Below are 24,012 nucleotides of genomic sequence, written 5' to 3' on the forward strand. Positions count from 1 at the left end.
ATGCTAATGTTGAAAACAGGTTCAAGCTAGATTTTAGGTTACATTTGTTTGTCCAAACTGCTGTCATTCATCATTCAAAAACTTTGCAAGCCGTATGGGTTTGGAACAACCCCGGGGGTGAGTAAATGACGGCAATTTTCATTTTTGTGTGCACCACCCTTTACATTTCTGACCGCACTTCAGTCCTCTCAGTCACTTTTTCCAGAATTTAGCGATGTAGTATAACAAAACTTAACATAGTTTTTAATAAAACACTGAATTGTGAATGAAACTTTACAGCCGAGCAAGTTGAGACAAAAATGTAGCATTGCTGAGTCTGATTCATTCCTGTGATTCAGCTCATTCAGACAGTTCAATTAAATGAACTGAAAAATAATAATAATAACAACACATTCAAAAAAATATGACTGGACAATTTACACTGGTCAGCAGGTAAAACAGCGAAGTATGCTCAAATAGCCAACAAAAATAAATAAATATGGGACCTAAACATGAAACAACGGCTGTAGGGCATAAAGTGCTGGCATCGCAGGCTGTGAGAAGTAACTGAGGCCAGTGAGATGTGATGATGAGTTGGAATAATGCTGATATGAGTGCTTTGCTAAATGAACTCACAGGCACTTTGAAGGGTGAGGAGTTGGGGCCATCCATGGGAATGTTCTTCTCCGAGCTGCCGAGCCCCGATATGCTCCTCCGCCTGGGAGAGCGATCCGCAGACGCTTCCGCTGTGAGAGAAGACAGGAGAGCAGGGATTAGATCAGAGGAAGCCTTCAGAGAGACTGGAGGATGTCTTTAAATGTTTTCATAGGCACACTAATGATCAGAGTACTACAGATATTTCAAACACTGAGTTGAAAAGCTGTAACACAGAGGTAGTCGACTGTGGAAAACTTCCAGAAAGGAGTTTGAGGTCATTGATGAATTACTGATACTGCAGACAGGAGTCTTTCTAACTGGAATCAACATTTGTGCCGAACATTATTAGCACTACTGTGGCAGCACTAATTTAGAAATGATGGCTGATACATTACCTATTATATAAGTCAGAATGCAACAGTGCAGTGGTGTATGTTCCACTGCAATGCTATTATGTGGTCCTATGCCTGCATTAGCTGCAAATTATATTATGTATGAATTGTTATAAAGTTTCTATGTATAAGGTTAATAATATATTTGCAAGTCAGGCCCAGTAAGTTTTTTGGAAACAAATAAATAAAAAATAATGCATTCAATTGATCAAAAGTGATGGTAAATGAATACATTGCTACAATGTAACAAAATCTTTCAATTTCAGTTAAATGGCACTTCAAAGAAACTTTCTATTCATCAAAGATGAATACAAAATTATCAGTGTTTTATACAAAATATATATAAAATTGAGGATGCACAAGAAATGTATTTTATGAGCATCCCTAATTATGATGTCTTCCTTTGCCTCTCACATTTTAAAAAAATTGTGCCCACACCCATGATTGATCCTCCTGAGTCCTGACCAATATTACATGTAGTCTGGGGTCTAATAAAGTCACCTGCCCTCTGTAAATCTATATCTCCCATATTGATGCCCAGCAGGTCGCTAACAGAGAGCTCACGTCTGGCTAAAGTGCCAGTCAGACAGGTTTAAAAGAGAGAATTAACCCAAAGCTTTCAGTAAGTCCTCTTAATAAAGCATTCATCCATCCACTCGTGAACGCACCCTCTACCTGCCACCACCAGACTTTCCGATGGATGCCCTGTGGCTCTCATATACAGCCGCTCTCAGAAGCTAAGTGGAATATTACTCATTTTCCTTTCATAGCCAAGTTCATTTTTAATTTCCTCAGACCGATGGAAGCCCAGGGAGCCCCCCAGCCGATGTGTGTCATGGATGGAGCAAGATGTATCCTACATCCGCACAGCCTCCCGGAGATCCACCCCTCGGGCCGTCCTCCTCACTCAAGTCTAGATCACCTCATAATGAGTTAATTCATCCTGAGAAATAAAAACCCAGTCCATCACTGAGCACGAACTGCCGCAGAACTCCAGCCTCGCAGCATCTGCACTGAATCAAGAAACACTGTTGAAATTGACCCAGAGGTCTTTGGCCAAGACGCTTCTTCTGGTTTCAGCTTGCAGGCCTCAGTGGATCCATACAATAGAGACTGTGCCTGATCCGTTGGAGAGCTGCCCACTGCTGCTCAAGATCAAGCCCTCCACTCACAATGAAAAGCTTAAGCCTTAGTTCACCCCAAATTCCAAACCTGTGTGACTGACTTGCTTCTGTACACTGCAAAAGATGATATTTTAAAGAATTTTTTTTTTTTTGTCAATGAATCACAATGGGTTCCAAAACATCACCACAACCCTTTCAAACTTTGTTTCACAAATACAAGAAAGTTGTTCAAGTTTGGAATGACACGAAGGGGAGTAAATGCTGCAAGATTTTTTATTTTTAGGTAAACTACTGATTTAATATCTTATACATACAGATCAGATCAAAACTCTGTTTTACAAGGACAGCAACTTTACATTTTCTTATTGTATAATCGATCTCTTTGGATCAAACTCTTACACACATCACTCACACTCTCCATGAAGTTGCTGCCAGCGCGAGGGCTCTGCAGTGCTGAACTTGACGAATCGCAGTGATCCCTATGACCAAGCAAAGCGGTACTTATATGAAATCTTGATGCTACTGTAGCAACAGAGATCATGGGATCGGATCACTTCCCAGGGAATGCATGTTGTGATTAAACATACAGCTTGAACACACTTTACATAAAAGCCAAATGCATAAATGTGTGTAAATAAAAACCAAAGGCAGCAAAACACCCCCTCACTTCGCCCCTGAAAATGCACGGACAACTTATCAAACAGGAAATGACTTGTAACAGCATATTCAACTCCGCTTCAATCATTATTGATTTTTTAATGACCCTCCAAATCTGAGAGCAAGACGATAACTTCATCTATTAAGTCAATCTAATGAAATGTAGCCGAGAAAAAGGTTGAGAGAGAGCGAGCGATACCTCTATCACAGCTGTTGCCCATCACCTGCTGAATAAATGGAGCTGGTCACCATTGGATTGGCTGAAGAGTGACCATCGCCCTCGTCCAATGAGCTTGAGCGCTTTCCCTTTAATTATCCATCACTCTTGAGAGAGATTCCGCCGCATTGATAAACTGCAGCCTCTTCATTGTCCTGCCGTGGCTCGCTGCCACATCGTACCGTCTTCCTCTCTCTCTCTCTGTACCAGCACTCCAGAGCTCTCCCTCAAATGCTGAAACGTCCTCTGCTAAACCCCTCTCTCCTGTCTCAGTCCATCTTCTTCTCTCTACCCCTATCTCTGGATAACAATCCTAATCCTCACTTTATCAGCCTCTTCCTTTCTCTTATTGGCATGCCAGCGGAAGAGATTTTTACCGCATTTACTCAATCAATCGCTGTAACCTCACTCCTCTGTTCCTCTCAGCAGAACTGCAAGCACTTCCCATCCCTCTCTCTCTCTCTCTCTCCTTGTTTGCTCGTTCCCACCCTCCTCAGCGCATCTGGTTCCGCCTGCCTGCTGCAGCCTTGCACATTAGGAAAAACGAAGAGCCGCTCTTCGCCTCAAGACTTTTGCTTTCGTACTTCATGTGGGACACGGCTCTGGAGGCTTGTGCTGCGCGCGTGAATGCATGTCATTTTTATGAGGTGTGTTATGGAGGACGTTAAAGAATGGAGAAGTAAAGGAACAGAGAGGAAACACAAGCGTGTATCAGATTACATTAGCTGCTGTAAGGTCAAAGCATGTTAGAGCTGAAACACTGGGATCAGAAAATGACGCAAGCCAGACTCAAACCTAGATCGCCCACATTAGTCAGCTCAAGTTGCTGGAGTGTGTGACTCCTAGGCCAAAGCTACAACATAAAGTTAAGTTAATTTCTGTTCCCCACAGGAATTGCATAGCTTGCAAAAAACTATATAAATAAATAGGAAGAAATGCACTGATATGTTGCAAAAAGTAAAAATTTGTGTTTTAAATGTGTCATACTGCAAAAAATGTAATAGTGAATAAATGACCTTGTAATGCTCTCTTCGTTTGTCACCTATTGGAACTGCAAATGTGAAAAAAATAGTAAACAGTCACATTTTTGACGATCACCAAGCCCACATTTATTTGCATAAAAATACAATTTATTGCATCCTTGATTAAAAAAAAATAGCTTCTATAAAAAAATTTTACTGAACAGACCTCACGTTTGCACAAATGTAAATCAATCAATCAATCAAAGTTAAAAATTGTCTTAAACATGTAATAAAAATATTCTGTTAACACTGTCAGTTTGACAGACCTCAAAATAAATTTTGTATTAATTCACTTTTAATAAAAATCAAAACAAAAATTATTTTAAAATTCACCAATTGATAAATGTTAGAACAAAAAATGCACTGTTTACCAATGCAAATACCTCAGAACCTGAATCTTTGTACACTGAGCTAGCTCAAAAACAAAAAACAAACACACAGGATACAGGTAGTGTGTAAAAACCAGCTACTCTCAGTGACTACACTTTCATTTAGTTCCCTTAAATCACAGCTATTACATCACACCTAGAATTATTCTCATCTCTCCCTCCCTCTGTAGCTCTCAGGCCCATCCATCCCCGTACTATATGCAGCCCAAGGTCAGACTGTCCCTGACTGTCCTCTGTCCCCTGGCATCAGAGTCGACAGGTCTCCCTGTCAGCCCCTCAGTGAGGCCAGCAAAGCGTAGCGTCTCTGCTTTTCTCCTACCCTCCAGGCTGTGACTCCCCCTGAAAATCCACTTACTGCATTGATTTGGCCCAACCCCTCCTCGGATCAATACGGTGCTGGAGAAAACAGAGGGGTTAAAATCAACACCGCAAGACCTGAAACAGGAACCCGGGCTGTAATTAGAAGTGATGAGGGTGCTCTGCTGTTGGTGGATAGGAGGGTGGAGGATGGGCGAGAAAGGGTGGTCCCTAGTTAGTGCAACAACACTGCTTTTATTGCCTTCCGAGATGAGCAATCAATCTGTGGTAAAATGCCATTCGGAAGTTGTAAATGATTCAATATGGATTTGCTTTAAAAAAAAAGTTGAAAAAATATTTTGCCACAATGCTTTATCTAGAGCCAAACTGCCTGCAACATTAAGCATAACTGCACTTAAATTACCCATCATTCTCTGCATGGATGAAAAGACTGTTATTAAATGTATTGATATATGGATGCATTGTAGGGGAGACAATTCGCTGGGAAACTAGAGTGCTTGCCTGTGCCAAAACTCAGGTAAGGATGGCTGGGTCCCTCCTTCACTTTAAGTCTTTATGAGATTTTTGTTTTATTGTCCACATCAACCACTGAAAATCATAAGGGTGAAACTTGATTACCAACATTCACAGGTCTCCAGTTATATATAAAAAAAAAAAAAAAAAAAGTATAGAAATGTAGATATGAAATTTAATTAAATGTCATTATTTTCATAAAATAAAGTTACTAGTTATTGCGTAAGGCGAGAATGAACGCGATATTGCGTAGCTTGTTAGTGATCTACGGCTCTGTCTATTAAATGTAGGGCTGCAACAAACGATTATTTTGATAATCTATCTATCTAATGATTATTACAACGATTAATCGACTAGTCATCGATTATTTTGCTGATTTGTCAGTAGACATTTATTGATTATTCAGCTTTTGCAATTATTTAAAATATTGAGATAAACATATTCTAACAAATAAATTAAGGGAATCACTTCAGCTTTTAAAAGTCATATTATGTAATTACAGTTATACTAATTTATACAAATAAATATATTTGACACTCACTATGAGATTGCAGAGAAACTCTCTTATTCACCATTTAATTACCTAAAATATATTTTTTTAAAGAAACAATATAAAGGTTAAGTGATAACATTAACATAACATTATTTTGATAAACTAATATTCACAACATAATCTCTCTTAAAATATCTTATAGGGTTATGATAATCAAAACAAAGCTTTGATCTCTGCAAACCAATCTATACATTTAATTAAATGTCATTTAAATAAATGTTTTCCCCACTAATAAAAAAAAGATTTTTATCATTAGCTAACTCCACACTGGAGAGCTCCTTTATAACAGAAAATCAAGTTGTAATTCTAACTGAAAGCGAAACTGACTCTGGTTTTTCATGTTTAACAATACTGTAAAGCTGCTTGATAAGGCTAGTAACTAAAGTATTAAATAAATAAACATGACGTGACTGTACTTTACTGGAGGACTGAACTACAGAGCTCGTGCAAACATCCACATTTCTGTAATCAGATGCATTTTAAACTGCTGCCTTCTCACCGCTGTCAGTTTTTGATGTTTATTTTGATATAGAGAGGAAAGTGCATAGTATATATTTAAATATTCATCCAAATGCCGCTCAGCAGCCTCAGGTTTGGCTGTCTTCATTCTGAACGCTGTTTGGCGTCTTCTTCTCTTGAATTGCATCAGGAGAGCTGATTTACAGTCTCGCGCTACAGCGCCACACTGGCCAAAATGCGTTATTCCAGGCTCTTACATTAGGTCATTTGACATTAACGTCTACTCGACAACAAAAAGATTTGTCCAAATTTTTTATTGTCGACTTTGTCGATAATGCGACTAATCAGTTCAGCCCTAATTAAATGCTGCTCCATTTGAAAGCAGGTGATGGTGATTTAGCGGTAATCACGGAACCAGATTTACTGACTAGATGCGCATGATCATATCGTTAGATATATCGCCCAGCCCTAGTTCGCAGAGCATTTGATGTTATGACGAATGACGTCAAGTTGACCCTTTGAATATAGGGGATGGCTTAAGTATAGCGGCCCATGGAAATAGTCGCTAATGAGGCATCTACGTATACATATCTATGGAAGGGAGCGTATGTGTTCCATTGAGAAGGCATTCAATTGTGCGAGACGTGAATTTAAATTGTATTGTTACCAAGACTATAACAAATCTTTCTTGCAATTACAACAAAACCTTATTTATCCAATGTAAAGTTGAAAAGGTGACAACCGACTTATAGAGAAAACCAAATGTTTAGGCTTAATACATAAAAATGCTAAAAAGGTCTAAAATACACAAGATATATTAGGTTAATAATCAAAATAAAACTGAAATCTTAAAATGATGTCAAGGTGTTGTGTATGGAGCCTTACCAAGCTTTACTCGTCATTATCTCAGCATGACCACTAGAACAAGACCTTACACAAACCGACAACTTTATCAGTACTACATGCCTGAAGAATATGGAATACATGAAAAGCCTACTTGTCAGGCCTTTCCACACCATCACAGTAAAGATGATAATACTTGATATGAAATGTGCAGGCCGGGTATTAATTATTCATATTTAGCGGAATGGCAGGGGAAACAGTGAAGCTCTATAAAGCTCCACGCTTCTACCACATGCAACTGCAGCATTTCTCTGCATCATAACACTTAGAGACGGCAAGCTACGGGAATATCCTGCATGAAAGCCAAAGCAAAACGCAGTGGGGTTTTAGTCATTTAGTGGAAACGCACACTATATGATCGGACAGGATTTACTCAGAAACACTTATTCATGGGCCTGTTATCCCAGTGTCTTTTTATTTTCATTCAGATACTCAAGGGCAACTTATGAGGGGTTATGTTCATTTTTATTTCTGGGTTTACCATACTTCTAACTTCTATTTGTGGTGCTAAACCACAATAACAGCTTGATGGCGCTACAGAACACTTCCAGAAGTGTTTGCTGACTAAGACAGCAATTTCTCTCTTGCCTTATCTTCCCCTTTTAGTTCAGGTTGGTGCGCCTTCTTAAATACCACTGCTCTTGAGAATGTGTTATTTAATGAAACAAAGTGCAAACAGAAGCACAATAGTGCATCTATTCTCTTCCTTTCCTGATGACAAGACTTCTGTCACTATTTACTTTTCCATCTATCCGTTTCTGTGTGATTCCAAATGTCTGGAATGTAGTGATGTCACGACACTAAGCTGTGAAACTGTAGACTCGCAAGATGTCTTTTCCATTCTTACACTGAGCAGACAGGTGTGGTGCAACTCACTGACCTTGCACTGTTTTAGTTTTATGATGCCTCAGAACCTAAAAGGTCAAACAGGTTTGGTCAAAAATGACGGAAACCCACAGACAGGTATTTCAAGTTTAACATCAGGTATCAAAAGTGTGCTGAGGTTCATAAGAGGTGGTCATACAATGTACTTACACTACACACTTCCTTTCCACTTACACCTACATGCACAAAGAGAGCGAGTGTATGCAATGACTGTCATGTTCAGATGATGCTATTCAAGGTATCCAGAGACACATAGCAAGTTTCAGGCCTCAGTGATTAAAAATCCTGTCAAATGGGGGCAGGGCAATGAGCAACAAAGACTGAATGACTCCAAGCAGGAGTTAATCCAAATCTTTACCATGACAAATCATTTCAATATGCTTTAGGACTCTCAAATCCCAAGGAAGTTTGAGTGATATTAGTAATTGAAAACTCATGCAAAGGGCACTCATGCGTTTTCTTTTTGGAATGCAAAACTATTGGAAGGTCTATTCACAAATTGAGAAACTGGTGTCAAACTCTGTATGATCATAGCTTATTCATGTTCTCTGTAGTCTAGCCATTCCAAACAAATAAAAAATAAAACATAACAAACACATTGTTTTAACTACAGGATAGTTACTTTTACACACACACACACACACACACACACACACAAACACACACACCCAAAACAGTTTTGCTATACAAGTCTATTTTCTATACCAAGTCAATTTTTGGTGTAAAATACGACGATATAAATAATTACACGCGTTAGTATGCCAGTAAGATTTATTTAACCTGTCCGAATGATTCAATGAGTGATTCATGTTTTGGTTCACTAGAATGAACCAACTCAAACGAGTCATTTTCTCGGGAATCGGACTACTACGGGTTGAGCTTTAGGAGTCGGTTATTTATAATAGTGAATCACAGAGTCATTGTGGAGGGAATCGAACTATACAAGTCACGCTGTAAATTTCAAACACAGGATTCAAAGTATTTTAATCCGGCGTTTAGTCTGAAACAGCGGGAAACACGAGTTTAGGAAACGTTCAGGTCATGAAATTAAAAACAACCGATTATCGATTCCGAATCTTAAACAGAACCGTAAACCAGTTTCAACTTCATACAACTGTTGAATGCACACTTCAGCATCATATGTCTGCATTAGTATGTGAAATAACAACACTATAACAGTATTAGTTGTAGACCCAAGTCTCAGTTAGGCTAACGTTACGTAACGTAACATCAATTCAAACTCCCACAACTTACTGCCGTGCTCCACAACCGTTGAATATGAAGCGATGCGAGAAACATACCTATAAATTCCATCGTTAATACCGAATCCGCAATCAGTCACATCCCTTCGCGACAACAAAACGAAACAATCCCAGAGAGCAGCTGATTTGAGCCGAGCCGGTGTTTAGTGAGTGAAGTCTCTCACACCCCCTTCACGCAGTCGAAACAGGAATGCGGTAAAACATGAGCCCGATCCAGTCAGTCTCAGTCAAACCCATTCCGCTTAGTCTATTGAAAAGAGCACAATGACTGTCCTCTCAGAGGATCCTTTAATCTACAGACGATTGCACACGGTCCATCCTAAAACATTACTAGGAAATGCATTTATCCAATAAATCAAGCACCTTGACAAGATAAATCCCTGGGTTTCACACAAAATGAGTTAAGACATTTACTGGCAATTATATTGTTTTCCCCCGAAGAAAAAGTCAAACAGGCTTTGTATATAAGGGTGACCAGAAAATAAAATAAAATACAAATAAAAACTATGACTTTAATGCAAAGGTGCCAATGAGTCAATCTAGCACTGATCCTTATAATATACAGAACAGAAATACAAAAAATATTGCTGCACTATTATATTTCACTTATTGTGTAACACTGAAGTAAAACATTTCACCTGTTACATGCGTGAGAAAGAACAGGAAACCCTCACTGCGGCAGAACAATAAAGTGGAATGAATAGAGGAAGTGAAGCAACTGGATGTACAACTTAGCGTATTTTTCTAGCAGCAAAAGCATTGTGTTGAATGCCATTTCTTACTTTAGTTTATCTATAACTTAAAATAATAGAATGTCATTAGAAATCAGTGAAATACTGTAACATTTTCTGAATGATGCAATGCAGCAAAATCCTTTTAAAGAAACATATGATTTAAGCTTTCAGTGTAAATGGAATTTGGATGCAAGTGAATATGCTGGCAATTAGCATTGACCAGCTGTATAAATCAATGAAAAAAATGCTTATTTTCCCACTTAATATGGGTTGAAGCTACATATAACAGCAGCTCAAATTGTGAAATGTATCATAGCAACAAGTCTGGCAAGGAAATATTTGCAATCTCAATCTCCCACCATGCCAAAGTCACACAATGTGGTCACTGCCAATGGACAACACTTTTTGACTGTTTTAGACCAAATGTTGCAATCCTTAGGTATTTGATCTGTGGTTTCCCCCCAATTCTTAGTGATAGGAATATTGCAACATTGCATAAAATGTGTAAAATACGAGACAAGCTGAAGAAATCAAATGTTGCAGAAATGCATACTTAACAGTAAACAATTTTTAATGCTATGCACACAACTAAGCTGATTCAGTAAATCACAGCCAGACTAAACTTTATGGAGTGCAAGATGGTTGCTCCGAGATGAATGGACTAAAGTTTCAGTCTTCTAGCTCACTGAAAAAGCTTTTATAGTGGTCAAAGCAATTGCATGTCAGGCGTATAACTATATATTTAGAGTTACTTTACAGGGGAGTCTATGAGGTGTGGGAATATTACAGGATCCTGACACTTTAGACACTGAAAGAGGAAAGCTCTTAGATGTACTTATCAGAATTTCAGCCTTCGTACTGGCTGGGAAAACTTTAAAACAGCCAAATCATACTGTATATTCCTTTTATAGACAACAACATTGTGAAATTTTGTAACCCTAAAAGCCCAGCACTGCAATTTTGCAGGTTTTCACTTCTCTAAAATTCACCCAAAACAGCAAATGCATAAGGGTCAGGATTTAATGGATTTCTAAAAACAAATTTAAGGAGCAAAATCCAAAATGCAACATCAGATGAGGGTCTCAAGATGACAATCACAATTCAGACCAATTGCAGTGTGTTATGCAAATATAACACTGATTTTGATCTAAAATTCTGAAACTCAAAATATTTTTTTACACTGCTCCATTCAAATGGTCAAAGCAAACAAGTAGAATGTCGTGCATTTATGATGCACTGAGAAAATTGCAGGAAAGAGCTGATAATGATACTCCTAAAATTGCCATCCATCCACTCTGTTCCTTCTTCCAACAAGCAAAACAACAATATTCTGCTATCAACACACTAGTAGCAGTTTTTCTTGCCTTAAATACGCCAGGAGGTTTTTTTTTGTATCTGCCTTGTCCACCACGTAATAAAATAATTCCTAAGGACAGCATGCCCCATGACACTGCTCACTGAACTATTCTCATCATTTTATTTGTTCCAATAAAACTTAACCATGTTGCACAAGGACTTCAGGGGGAAAAACACAGACTTTGGGACCAGTATTAGTAGATTCTGTAACGCTGAGTCATCTTCCTCGCCTCAACATGTAGAAATAGCAAAATCAGTTGGACATTTTCTTAAGTGCAACAATAGAAAGAGATGCATTTCATCTACCAAAACAGATCTCCATTATTCTATTTTAGTCTCAATTAAATGCTTCATTACTACTAACAAAAAAGTTAAAGTGAATGTTTGGATGTCGTTTTCAAATATTGCATTGTATAGGGATAGTTACCTTAAAAATGAAAATTGCCATCATTTACTCAAACTCATTTAGTTCCAAATGTGTATGACTTACAATTCATGTGAGACACAATGGACTTTGTTTTTTTTTTTTACAATGACAGAGGTTTCACATTGTTTTGTACCCCTTTCATTGTATGGACAAAAATATCGGAAACACTCATAAAAATTATCTTCTTTTGTGTTTAGTAGAAGAAAGTTGAGGTTTGGAATGACAGGTGGGTACGTAAATGATGACAGAGTTTTTTTATTTTTTATTGTTGAGCTCACTATCCTTTTAAAACAGATTTTCTCATTGTAACAATACTACAAATGTGGAAGCAACATCCACAATTAGTTACAAGTGCATAAATAGCTCTGCTTGCTATGTGGGAGAAGTCAGAACCTCATTGTCTTGACAACTGTGAGAAATCCAGAGCTGGAGCTTCAATAAGATACACCTGTATATCTCTCCTCATGGCAACAAAAGAAAAAATATATATGATTCACTGATCAAAACCATACAAACCGAAAATCACATTATTATCTCTCTACATTTTTGTGGCTGTGAATCTAACAGCCTCTAGAGACTCAACATGTTCTGAATGGCCACGGAAATCCACCCTTGCTGTGGAGTGTCTCACTGTCAAACAGAGCGAACATTAACATATAAATAACCCTCTTCTCTCGCTCTGAATCCGTGGCGGTGCAGCTTAGGAGGGTCTTGAGAATGAATGACTCTCTTAGTCACAGAGATTTGAGCATTTCTCTGACCGCTGCCTTTAGCAACCGGCCCGCTGGGTCAGTGTCCACCCCCCCCACACAGACTGGTACTGAATGTGAGACCAGTCAGAGGGCAGCTTCAGTTATTGCCCCCTAGGCCTGAGCGGGAATGAAACACTGTCCAAAGAGAGAGAGAGAGAGAGAACTAACACAGTAACAACAGTGAGTTTTGTTCTACAAGATGACATTCCTCTATACTCCTCCTCGCACAAGCTTGCCCGGCCCACAGAGGTTGCGAGACCAAACGTACCCAAGTTACTCAGACATAATGAATCATTATGAGAAAAGATTATTAACCTGCTTTTAGAACAACTTTCTTCAACTTTTCTTCAAAATTCTGGAGCATCTGAGTCTGAGTTTGGTTTTAAGGAACAGTTTACCCAAAAATTAACATTTTGTCATCGTTTACTTATCTTCTTGGCATTGAAAACTTGTTTGACTTTATTCTGTTGCACACAAATAAGACATTTTGAAGAAAGTGTTTTTTTTTCATTCATATAATGAAAGTCAGTAGGGTCCAGTGTTGTTTTGGACCCCACTGACTTTCATTATATGAAACAAGCAGACAAAACATTCTTCAGAATATCTTATTTTGTGTTTCACAGAAGTCAGTCATTCATAGAAGTTTGTAACAACACATTTACTGACTAATGCAATGGTATATCATATTGAAATAATGAGGGCCGTGTGTATATACGCACATAACAAGTATGCATTTGATACTGTTGTACAACAGATCTTTGTTTTGTGAAATATTCTGCAGTTTTTAGCATGCATATTTTCGCCCCCGATCTGGTGTTTCTCTTAGCCCAGTCTGCAGTGTTGTGGTTAAATCCACTGCTTTTTTATCCTGATCCTCTGTGCTTATAGAAGTGGATTCAGAAGTTATGGCTCTGATGTTACAAATGCACCTACTGACATGATTTTGTTCATGATTCACCTCATGCTCTGCCTGCAGTGTGAGCGTGCCTGCTTATCAACATCTTAAAGCTACAGTAAATGCAAAAAGAGTGCCATTTTTGAAACCCTATAGACAGAGCAAAAAAGCTCCTGCTACTGTCTGAATCAGCATTTCCACACCTTTTGAACCGGGGCATAAATAATAGTTTTGCTTTCATAACAGAAGCGCCACTTAAATCTTACCTGACATGGAGGTTCCCTCTGGTGGATCCTCTGGGAACTGTCCTTCAGAGGGCACACTGACTGTCCTTCTCAGGCTGCGAACCTTTGATGAGGATGCTGTGGGGCTTTCAATGACTTCAGATGGCATCTGGGAACAAGTCAGAGCTCAAAGGTCAGTGGGTGGAGGTCACAGTACACAATGCTATTAATTAACTAACCTTTTAAATGTATCTGAAAGCAATCGGTCATTTAGAAACTATTTCAGTAAATTAATAGAATTGATTATTCCCTTTAAAGATTAAATTGGTTGGTCTGCACAACGAGAGTAATGCAGTCATTAAAGAAGAGAACAAATCATTCAAAACGAGGGTCTTTAACTATCAAGACCTAATCAGATGGGAATAGTTTTCCTAAAAGAGACATTTTACCCAAAAATGAGAATTCTGTAATTATTTATTCACAGTCGAGTTGTTCCAAACCTGCATGAATTCATTTCTTCTGTTAAACACAAAAGAAGCTATTTTGAAGTATGTAGCCAATCAGTTTCTGGATCCCTTTGACTTCCATAGTCCCCCTGGCTCCATACTATGGAAGTCAATGGGGACCATCAACTGATTTTACAAAAATATTGTTCCACAGAAGAAAGAAACTCATACAGGTTTGGAACAAACTGATGGTTAGTAAATGATGGCAGAATTTTATTTTTGAGTTAACTATCCCTTTAAAGAGGTCAGGTAAATTTGCTTTCGGATTTTATAACAGACTTCATAACTGTAACCTAAACGTCTGGAAAACTAATTCCATCCAAATAGAGCTCAGGTCAGTAAAGTACATCAGCAAACGATGTATTTACCCCTCACGAGGGGAAATGTACAAGAAAGCACAAACATCATCTGCACGTCTTCATTTAACTGTCCTTCGCTCCTCATTCTGAGAGAGAGGAAGACAGAAGAATGAGGGGATGAAGCACAGGGAAGGAGCGCTCTTACCTCTTCCTCCTTGTTAAGCAGGATGAGCTGGCTATCGGTCAGGATGCAGTACTTCCTCTCCCAGACGCAGGGCTCTGTGAACGGCGACTGGCCGCAGGAGAAGTGGTGACTGGGCGGCCCCTTCACATCTGTGCACAGGGGACAGAAAAGACACCTCAGTACGGGTGGCCACAGAAAAGGACCACCACAAAAACAGCCTCTCTTCATGTCAGCAAACATTCTCTACAAACTTCACGACTGAGCAGCGCTTTTATCGGAACTCCCAAAATATGCCACTACATATTCCCTCACATCTTGCAGAAATAGTCAAGGGTCCTCAGAGAGGCACAGACTCTCTTCTCTTCTTTATTTAATCAGTTCACCTCACAAAAATAGACTCTGGACAATGATGCTGCTCATAAGAAAATGAGTCACACTGAACTCATTAAACGCTGCTGTGAGCAAATTCTGCAGCACGAGCTACATCAAATGGATTTATAAAAATAACAACAGTCTCCTCCACCGCCAGCTAGCGCGGTCTCAGATGTATCTCGGTGGCAGAAAGCTGCCTTCTACACTTCTGACTGAATAACACACACATGCTGCAAATCCCATTCACAAATGTGTCAGCCAACGGGATAAAAGTATATACACTGTATAAAATTACTGACCACCCACTTTCACTGTCTGACTTATGTTGTGAAAAAATGGACTTCGGCGGGTATCGGGAAGGGCTGAAAAAGATAAAGGGATTGAAAGGAAAGTTGTTTCAGAAGCGGAGCAATTTTTTTACATTGTGATTAAAAGATTACAAAGACTTTTTTGAGATTACAAAAGTCTTTCTTTGAAAAATAACATGCCTAACCATGCACAATAAGACCAAGAAAGTGCATTAATGTTAGCTTTGATTTCACCTTTGAAGAGCTGTACTTGGACTGTATGGTGTTCTGCACACTGCTGCCTGTAGAGAGCAGTGTTATACTAGTTTATAATGTTGCTCATGCACTCGGGCAATCAACCTCTTTTACAGGATTCAATCTCAGCTGTGGGGGAAAATGACACCGGGAAGCTCATAATTCTTTGCATCTCTCTCAGAGCAACCAAACAAACCCTGTTAAGAGAAAAATCTGCTTTTTGAAAGCAAGAACTGAGTGATTAGATGCATGCTGGGTCACTTTCAGAGCGACACTTGAGTGCATTTTGGGAACGGTCACATCACATACCAACGAGTGCAAGCACTTGTCAGAGAACATTACTTGCGGTCCTCCTTGTCTATTAATTGATCATTTAGACCTTCGCTAAGCTTCATCAATCAGTTCTGGCTGACAGTTTTGGTGTACGGTTGACCAGAACGAGACACAGAAAGAACAGGTCAGGACTCAAGGTCAGAGGTCAGCCATGCCCTTATGTCACTCTGGATCAGGCGACTGGGCCAATAGTGGCCTCACTTCAGTTTTTCCCAGGCCGCAGGGCTAAATGGACACCACACAGATGCAGAAGAAAGTGACGCAATGTGTCTCAAGAGGACGGGTGTAACTGCTGCATCCCCCTCAGTTTAGTGAATGCAGTCATCTTGCCCATGACTATTTTCCACATAAGCTATTAGCTTAAAGCAATGCTATGATGGATATGAAGAAAAAACATTCGCTCTATAATCAACCTGAGATCAGGAGTTTAAACGGACAGAGAACTGATTCAATAACAGAGTGAATGGACCAAAATAGAGACTTATTGAGAAAAAATAAATGAATCAAAACTGGAACTTGGGGGGAATAAAGCTTAAAAGAAGGATAAAAGAAATTTTCATAACTTGATATTTCACAAAAATGTATGTATTATTATTTTTTCAATCATAGTAATCATTTCAGTCACATAGAGCAAGTTGTTATAGTAAATCTAAAATGTTTATTGTAAAAAGGTTTAAAAAAAGTGTTCTACTTGCACTGATTCAATTTTTATTTCTTTTTATTTTATTCAGCAAGGATGCAAGTTTGAGCAGAAGTGTCAGCAAAAGACAGTTATTAAAAAATACTTTTTTACATTTCTATTCTACTTTATCCTGAAAAGGTGCATCATGGTTTCCACAAAAATATTAAATTATTTTCAAACATTGATAAGAAATGTCTGAGCACAAAATCAGCATATTAGAATGATTTCTGAAGGATCATGTGACTGGAGTAATAATGCTGAAAATTCAGCTTTGCCATCACAGAAATATATTGAAATCTATTAAAATAGAAAATGGTTACAATTGATTACAATACAATTGATTTCACAATATTACTGGATTTACTGTTTTTTTGGAAAGCATACGAGTCTTCTTAAAATCACCAACTTCAAACTTCTGAATATACAGTATTGTTCAAAATAATAGCAGTACAATGTGACTAACCAGAATAATCAAGGTTTTTCGTATATTTTTTTATTGCTACGTGGCAAACAAGTTACCAGTAGGTTCAGTAGATTCTCAGAAAACAAATGAGACCCAGCATTCATGATATGCACGCTCTTAAGGCTGTGCAATTGGGCAATTAGTTGAAAGGGGTGTGTTCAAAAAAATAGCAGTGTGGCATTCAATCACTGAGGTCATCAATTTTGTGAAGAAACAGGTGTGAATCAGGTGGCCCCTATTTAAGGATGAAGCCAACACTTGTTGAACATGCATTTGAAAGCTGAGGAAAATGGGTCGTTCAAGACATTGTTCAGAAGAACAGCGTACTTTGATTAAAAAGTTGATTGAGAGGGGAAAACCTATAAAGAGGTGCAAAAAATGATAGGCTGTTCAGCTAAAATGATCTCCAATGCCTTAAAATGGAGAGCAAAACCAGAGAGACGTGGAAGAAAACGGAAGACAACCATCAAAATGGATAGAAGAATAACCAGAATGGCAAAGGCTCAGCCAATGATCACCTCCAGGATGATCAAAGACAGTCTGGAGTTACCTGTAAGTACTGTGACAGTTAGAAGACGTCTGTGTGAAGCTAATCTATTTTCAAGAATCCCCCGCAAAGTCCCTCTGTTAAAAAAAAGGCATGTGCAGAAGAGGTTACAATTTGCCAAAGAACACATCAACTGGCCTAAAGAGAAATGGAGGAACATTTTGTGGACTGATGAGAGTAAAATTGTTCTTTTTGGGTCCAAGGGCCACAGGCAGTTTGTGAGACGACCCCCAAACTCTGAATTCAAGCCACAGTACACAGTGAAGACAGTGAAGCATGGAGGTGCAAGCATCATGATATGGGCATGTTTCTCCTACTATGGTGTTGGGCCTATTTATCGCATACCAGGGATCATGGATCAGTTTGCATATGTTAAAATACTTGAAGAGGTCATGTTGCCCTATGCTGAAGAGGACATGCCCTTGAAATGGTTGTTTCAACAAGACAATGACCCAAAACACACTAGTAAACGGGCAAAGTCTTGGTTCCAAACCAACAAAATTAATGTTATGGAGTGGCCAGCCCAATCTCCAGACCTTAATCCAATTGAGAACTTGTGGGGTGATATCAAAAATGCTGTTTCTGAAGCAAAACCAAAAAATGTGAATGAATTGTGGAATGTTGTTAAAGAATCATGGAGTGGAATAACAGCTGAGAGGTGCCACAAGTTGGTTGACTCCATGCCACACAGATGTCAAGCAGTTTTAAAAAACTGTGGTCATACAACTAAATATTAGTTTAGTGATTCACAGGATTGCTAAATCCCAGAAAAAAAAAAAATGTTTGTACAAAATAGTTTTGAGTTTGTACAGTCAAAGGTAGACACTGCTATTTTTTTGAACACACCCCTTTCAACTAATTGCCCAATTGCACAGCCTTAAAAGCGTGCATATCATGAATGCTGGGTCTTGTTTGTTTTCTGACAATCTACTGAACCTACTGGTAACTTGTTTGCCACGTAACAATAAAAAATACACTAAAAACCTTGATTATTCTGGTTAGTCACATTGTACTGCTATTATTTTGAACAATACTGTAAGTGGATTTTTACAATAACATGTTAATGTATGAAAATGTATTTCTTATATTTATATGATTAATAAAATCAGACAAATAAAGCACTTAAACTCAAACTTACCAACTCATTTAAAATGTTGTTTCTGCTATTAAATATGAAATCAGAATTAAGATTAAGCTGTTAGGATTCATTTGGCTCTATACACTAACCTGCAGCTAAAAATCTTTTATTTGCCATGGAAAAAGTCAAATGAACATGAACGACATGAGGCTGTTTGAATGGTGACAGAAATATAATTTATTGGGTGAATTATCCCTTAAATGGCCCATGAGCCCTTCACAGTGTTGCTTTATGTTATATCACCTAAGAGTTATCATCATGGATATATTGTGTCAATTGTTCATTAATCATAATTGGTCAAAATCAAATCTCCCAGCCCTAGGTGTGAACAAAAAAGGTTAGGAGAGATCGAGCTCAACACTGACAGCGACACAAACAGTTCTTCTATTTACTGCTCTGCAAACAAGCATGCAACTGTGTAAACAGACATGCTTTAATGGGTGTTTGGATAAGTGCTGGAAGGGAAACGAGTGAGACTGAAGGCGCTCCACTCAAGGCGGCTGCAGAAAGATGGAGGTGAAATGTGTGGGAGGGGTGGGAGTCGGTCCAATCTAAAGCCTGTCTGTTTGAGACGACAGCTCGTGCTCGGCAGCACAGTGGCAGCATATAAACATATGGATGCGTGAGATTAGGTGACTTCTCCAGGGATCTCATATCCCATTAAGAAATGTGTGAAGCTGTTGGGAAAGCAGTTGACAACTCCTGATCGAACACAATATCTTCCATAATTATCTATGCATATTGAGACTCTCCAGGCACGAGAGATACGAAAATAACCGTTCAATAACACCAAAATTTCAAATTACAAATGTGTAAAGCGTGTGCCACTAGCATCTGAATTTCAAAAATAGTTGTCTATTTTGTCAACGCAGCAGCAAAGAAGATTTAAGGAATTTTAATTGCATCCCGTACAGATTCCCTGCCTCTGATTTCGGGGCGGATGAGGGCATCACCTGCGCCTGTTCATACCAGCTATGTGCAAATCACAGCTTCTCTCTTGGGAGAGTAAAAGGCCAGTGAACATTGAGGATCAGAGATCTCTCAAAACCAGCAGATGGAACAGCCTCTCAAAGGCCTTTATTCATGCCATTGGAAAGAACTCAATAGTGTTTTCAGAGCTGAGAATTCTCATTTACATCTCACTGAACTAGTCTTGATTGCATATGGAAGGCTATACATTGCAGGTTCATTTATTTGACTCAATTTGCACGAATGTTATGCAGAACCATTTAAAAACTGTAGAAAACCTAGGTTAAACTTGCTCTCTGGGTATAATGCAACATACAAGGTTGCCAACTGTCTTAAAGCAATGCATGTTTATAAATATTTTTTACAGTAATTTAATAGAGTTTGTTACATTTGCATTTTGGGTACGGATTATTGGAATTAACATAGATTTTACAGAAATATATATTTATTGTTATACAAAAAGAAGCAAAAGAGACTTCAATTGCAAGTAAGTGAGGATTCAGGTTCCAGAAGCTCCATGTACAGCATAAATGAAATAGATTTCCACGACCTTTAACACTATATTAGTTTTTGTATAAATTTTCAAGGCCTGTGTATTTATATTTTTTTGAAAATCCACTTATATTTGCAGGTTTTCCATGATTATTGCAACCCTAAATGTAGGTTCCATTAAAGGCATCACACACACACACACACACACACATATATTAATTATGCCAAATAATGCAACACAAACTACAGAGTCACAATTTCACTGAGTGAGAAGGCAAAACATTTAACTTCCTCAGGAACATAATTAATGTGATCTTAAACTAAATATAGCAGCGGCATATAAAGCCCGCTCCCTGAGGTGTTCAGGCAAGGGAACATTTAGTTAAGTGTGAATATGTCATCTGAAATCTAGCATGAAAATCACATCTGTCCTGACAAAGTCCTTCAAAAAGTCCTGTTACATAACCTCTGCAAAAAACTAATTTTAACAAAAATGTTGTCCTCAACTGAACTCATCTTTCACTCCAAATCTCCTCTAGATTAAAGCGCAGCATCAGCAATGACAGAGTACATGCAAAGGATGTTACCCAACATGCTCTGTGAGGGGGGCGGCAGCTGTGTGAAAACAGATATTAAATGAAACCCTGCAATGACAGAAGGGTCAGTTAAAATCTCAAGAGACAAACGGATGAAAAACCCGTCAAAAAAGCAGCATATAGCTCTCTAAATAAATGTATTGCCGTAGTATTTCATAAGAAAGACGTAAAAAATGCACCAGAGAGAACAAACACTCATTTCTCTGGAAGGGAAATGCAACCACAGAACCGAAGGCTAGATCAAGTAACCTCTGTGGGGAAACACGAATGACAGACACAGATAATGTTATTTTAAGGCCATTTATAAATAGAAGTTGTTATATAATTTATATGCATATTAATCTGTATTATTATTATTAGTCTTTTTTGTTTGTGTAGGGATTATATCAAATATAATCCTAGCTGAAAGGCAAAAAATGTGTTGTAGAGCCATGAACAAAAATTTGAGAATGACACTAATATACATTTTTACAATGAACATGTCAGGAAGAACTTGAGTCTGCTACAATGTTTTTGGATCTTTTTTGTCTGATGTTGAGGCTTTAATTACTAGAATTTCATAACTGTAAAAGGCTTTGATCGACAATTACAATACGTTTATGCAAAGACTATTTGCAGTGTTGACCCTTCTTTTTCAAGACCTCTGCGGTTCACCCTAACATGCTGTCAATCAACTTCTGGGCCACATCCTGACTGATGGCAGCCCATACTTGCATAAACAATGCTTGGAGTTTCCAAATTTGTGGGTTTTTGTTTGTCCACCCGCCTCTTGAGGTCTGACCACAAGTTCTCAATAGTATCAAGGTCTGGGGAGTTTCCTGTACCTTTTGGAGATCTGTGCCCGATTTTTTTCAGGAGATAAGTGGGTTTTTTGTTGCCCTTCTTGACACCAGGCCATCCTCCAAAAGTCTGCCTACTGTGGATGCACATGCACTCCCACCTGCCTGCTGCCATTCCTGAGCAAACTCTGTACTGGTCTGGATTCCTTTTTTCTGCAAAGCAATGATAACTGCACGTTTCCTGGCAGGTAACCATAGTTAACAGAGGAAGAACAATGATTTCAAGCACACCCTCCTTTTAAAGCTTCCAGTCTGTTATTCTAACTCAATCAGCATGACCGAGTCATCTCTAGCCTTGTCCTCCTCAACACTCTCACCTGTGTTAATGAGAGAATCACTGACATGATGTCAGCTGGTCCTTATGTGGCAGGGCTGTAATACAGTGGAAATGTTTTTGGGATTAAGTTAATTCTCATGGGCGAAGAAGGACTTTGCAATTAATTGCAATTCATCTGATCACTCTTCATAATATTCTGGAGTATATGCAAATTGCAATCATAAAAACTGAAGCAACAGACTTTGTAAAAATTAATATTTGTGCCATTCTCAAAACATTTGACAATGGCTGTATAAGAACAACATAAATACATACATATACACATATGCATATACATATATACATACATATATACATATATATATACACATATACACATATATATATATATATATATATATATATATATATATATATATATATATATATATATATATATATATAAATAAATAAATAAATACATTTATGCATGTGTAATTATTAACCAATCAGTAGTATTTGTTTTTAAATGCTACTGATAATGATGTAAAACAAACAACAGCTAAAGTTGTTTAGCTGTAACTAGTCAACTATTTTGATCCATCCCTACAGTGAAGAAAAAATATTGAACAAATAAAATAACCATGAACATCATACCCTGATAATTGATCTGATAATTTAGAAGATACATATTAGGCTGTGAGGCCAATTCTTTTAACCGCAGTAAGCTGGGTGGGTAGAGAGATACCTAGACTCTTGAAAGCTTATAATAGACTGTAACCGTGCGGATGTCCTAGACATGGTCCTACGTGCTCCCATATTGTTTGTGAAACAATTACTGCAGGGGGGCTGCCAGCTGATCCCAAAAGCTGCCAGTTTGTGACCCCGTAATGGAACCGGAGCCCACCAATAGCGCTTAACCCAAGAGGTCAGGGAAGGTTCAGACAGACAAGCAGGAAGTGAGTGTGCATGTGTTAGTTTAAGCTCCATGTGTGATACAGGATGAAGATGTGATATCATCACGTTTGTAAGACATCTGAAGTAATAAAATATGTGTCAACTATGAGTGTATGAAAAGGTAAAACAGATGAGTCAGGTCAGTGTTTCGTCTGCACGTGTGCTACACCATGGTTCATGCAGATATGTCACAAGCAGATCAAAAATCTGTGCATGAGAGCATGTGTGTGACACTGACTGGGACAGGCCTAAAGTACATCTCTATGATCACAGACACTTGCATGTGTCTGATGAAGGGGTAATCCTAACCCCTTCAGCCCTGCCTGGAATGACCTCAGCTAAAGAAGAGACCACCTGTCTGGGATGAGGTTTCAGACAAGGGAATGCCTGGGACAGCTAATCACTGCCAAGACGGAGAAAACTCATCTGCCTCCTGCTTTTAAAGGATCCCACTTTGTCAAGAAATTAAACTCTCCACAACCAAACAAAATCACATTGCAATTTCTTTCAGTTACTTACTTTTAATTGTATAATAATAAAAACAGTTCTCCTAAAACACAATTTATTTACCCTAATGTTGCGACAAAACCCATGACTTTCATTCTTCTGTGGAACATTAAAAGTACATTTCTGAAGTATCGTTCAATGCCATATGAATAAACTCTCTCTGTTTAAATCTAGATTAAAAACACATCTCTTTCGCCAAGCATTCGAATAATGTATCTTTTTAATTGTGAGTGTAGTTGCATCTGTTCAAAGGTGCATTTTTATTCATTAACTTGGGTTAAACTAATTTTACTTTGTTGGATCAGCAGCTATGCTAATGATGTTTGTATTTTGTTTCTATGTTTCGCCACGGGATTTACATCCCGTGGTAACTAGGATTTAAACAAGCTCCAGTCTGGATCCAGAACACCTGAGAAGAGATGATGCTGACCCTCAGAGGACCCCAGATGATGCTAACCTTGAATCAACAAACAGAACTAACAATTATTGCTAAATGTGTCACTGAATCATATAATAACTTAATTAATAATATTGATAGTTCATCGTCTAGCTGACTACGTCTTGTATTATTATTATTTTTATTTTTTCTAAAATCCTGTAAAATGTGCACAA

The 24,012-nt window shown here is 38.3% G+C and overlaps 1 protein-coding gene across 6 annotated transcripts in view; it reads right to left on the minus strand.

The window, feature by feature from the left end:
* LOC113119104 (ras GTPase-activating protein nGAP-like) overlaps positions 1-24,012 on the minus strand; it is a 72,538-nt gene that overhangs the window by 18,194 nt on the left and 30,332 nt on the right. For 4 of the 6 annotated variants that reach the window (XM_026288344.1, XM_026288335.1, XM_026288326.1 and 1 more), the window contains exons 2-4: positions 14,729-14,856; positions 13,761-13,887; positions 616-725 (exon numbers count right to left, since the gene is read on the minus strand). In XM_026288344.1, coding sequence (XP_026144129.1) covers positions 616-725; positions 13,761-13,887; positions 14,729-14,856 — 365 coding nt within the window. Of the gene's footprint in view, positions 1-615; positions 726-3,008; positions 3,350-9,369; positions 9,518-13,760; positions 13,888-14,728; positions 14,857-24,012 lie in introns of those variants that run through there. The other 2 variants (XM_026288357.1, XM_026288352.1) reach the window with 2 other exon arrangements.

Source organism: Carassius auratus, chromosome 2 (assembly GCF_003368295.1).
Source record: "Carassius auratus strain Wakin chromosome 2, ASM336829v1, whole genome shotgun sequence".
NCBI classification, from domain to species: Eukaryota; Metazoa; Chordata; class Actinopteri; order Cypriniformes; family Cyprinidae; genus Carassius; species Carassius auratus.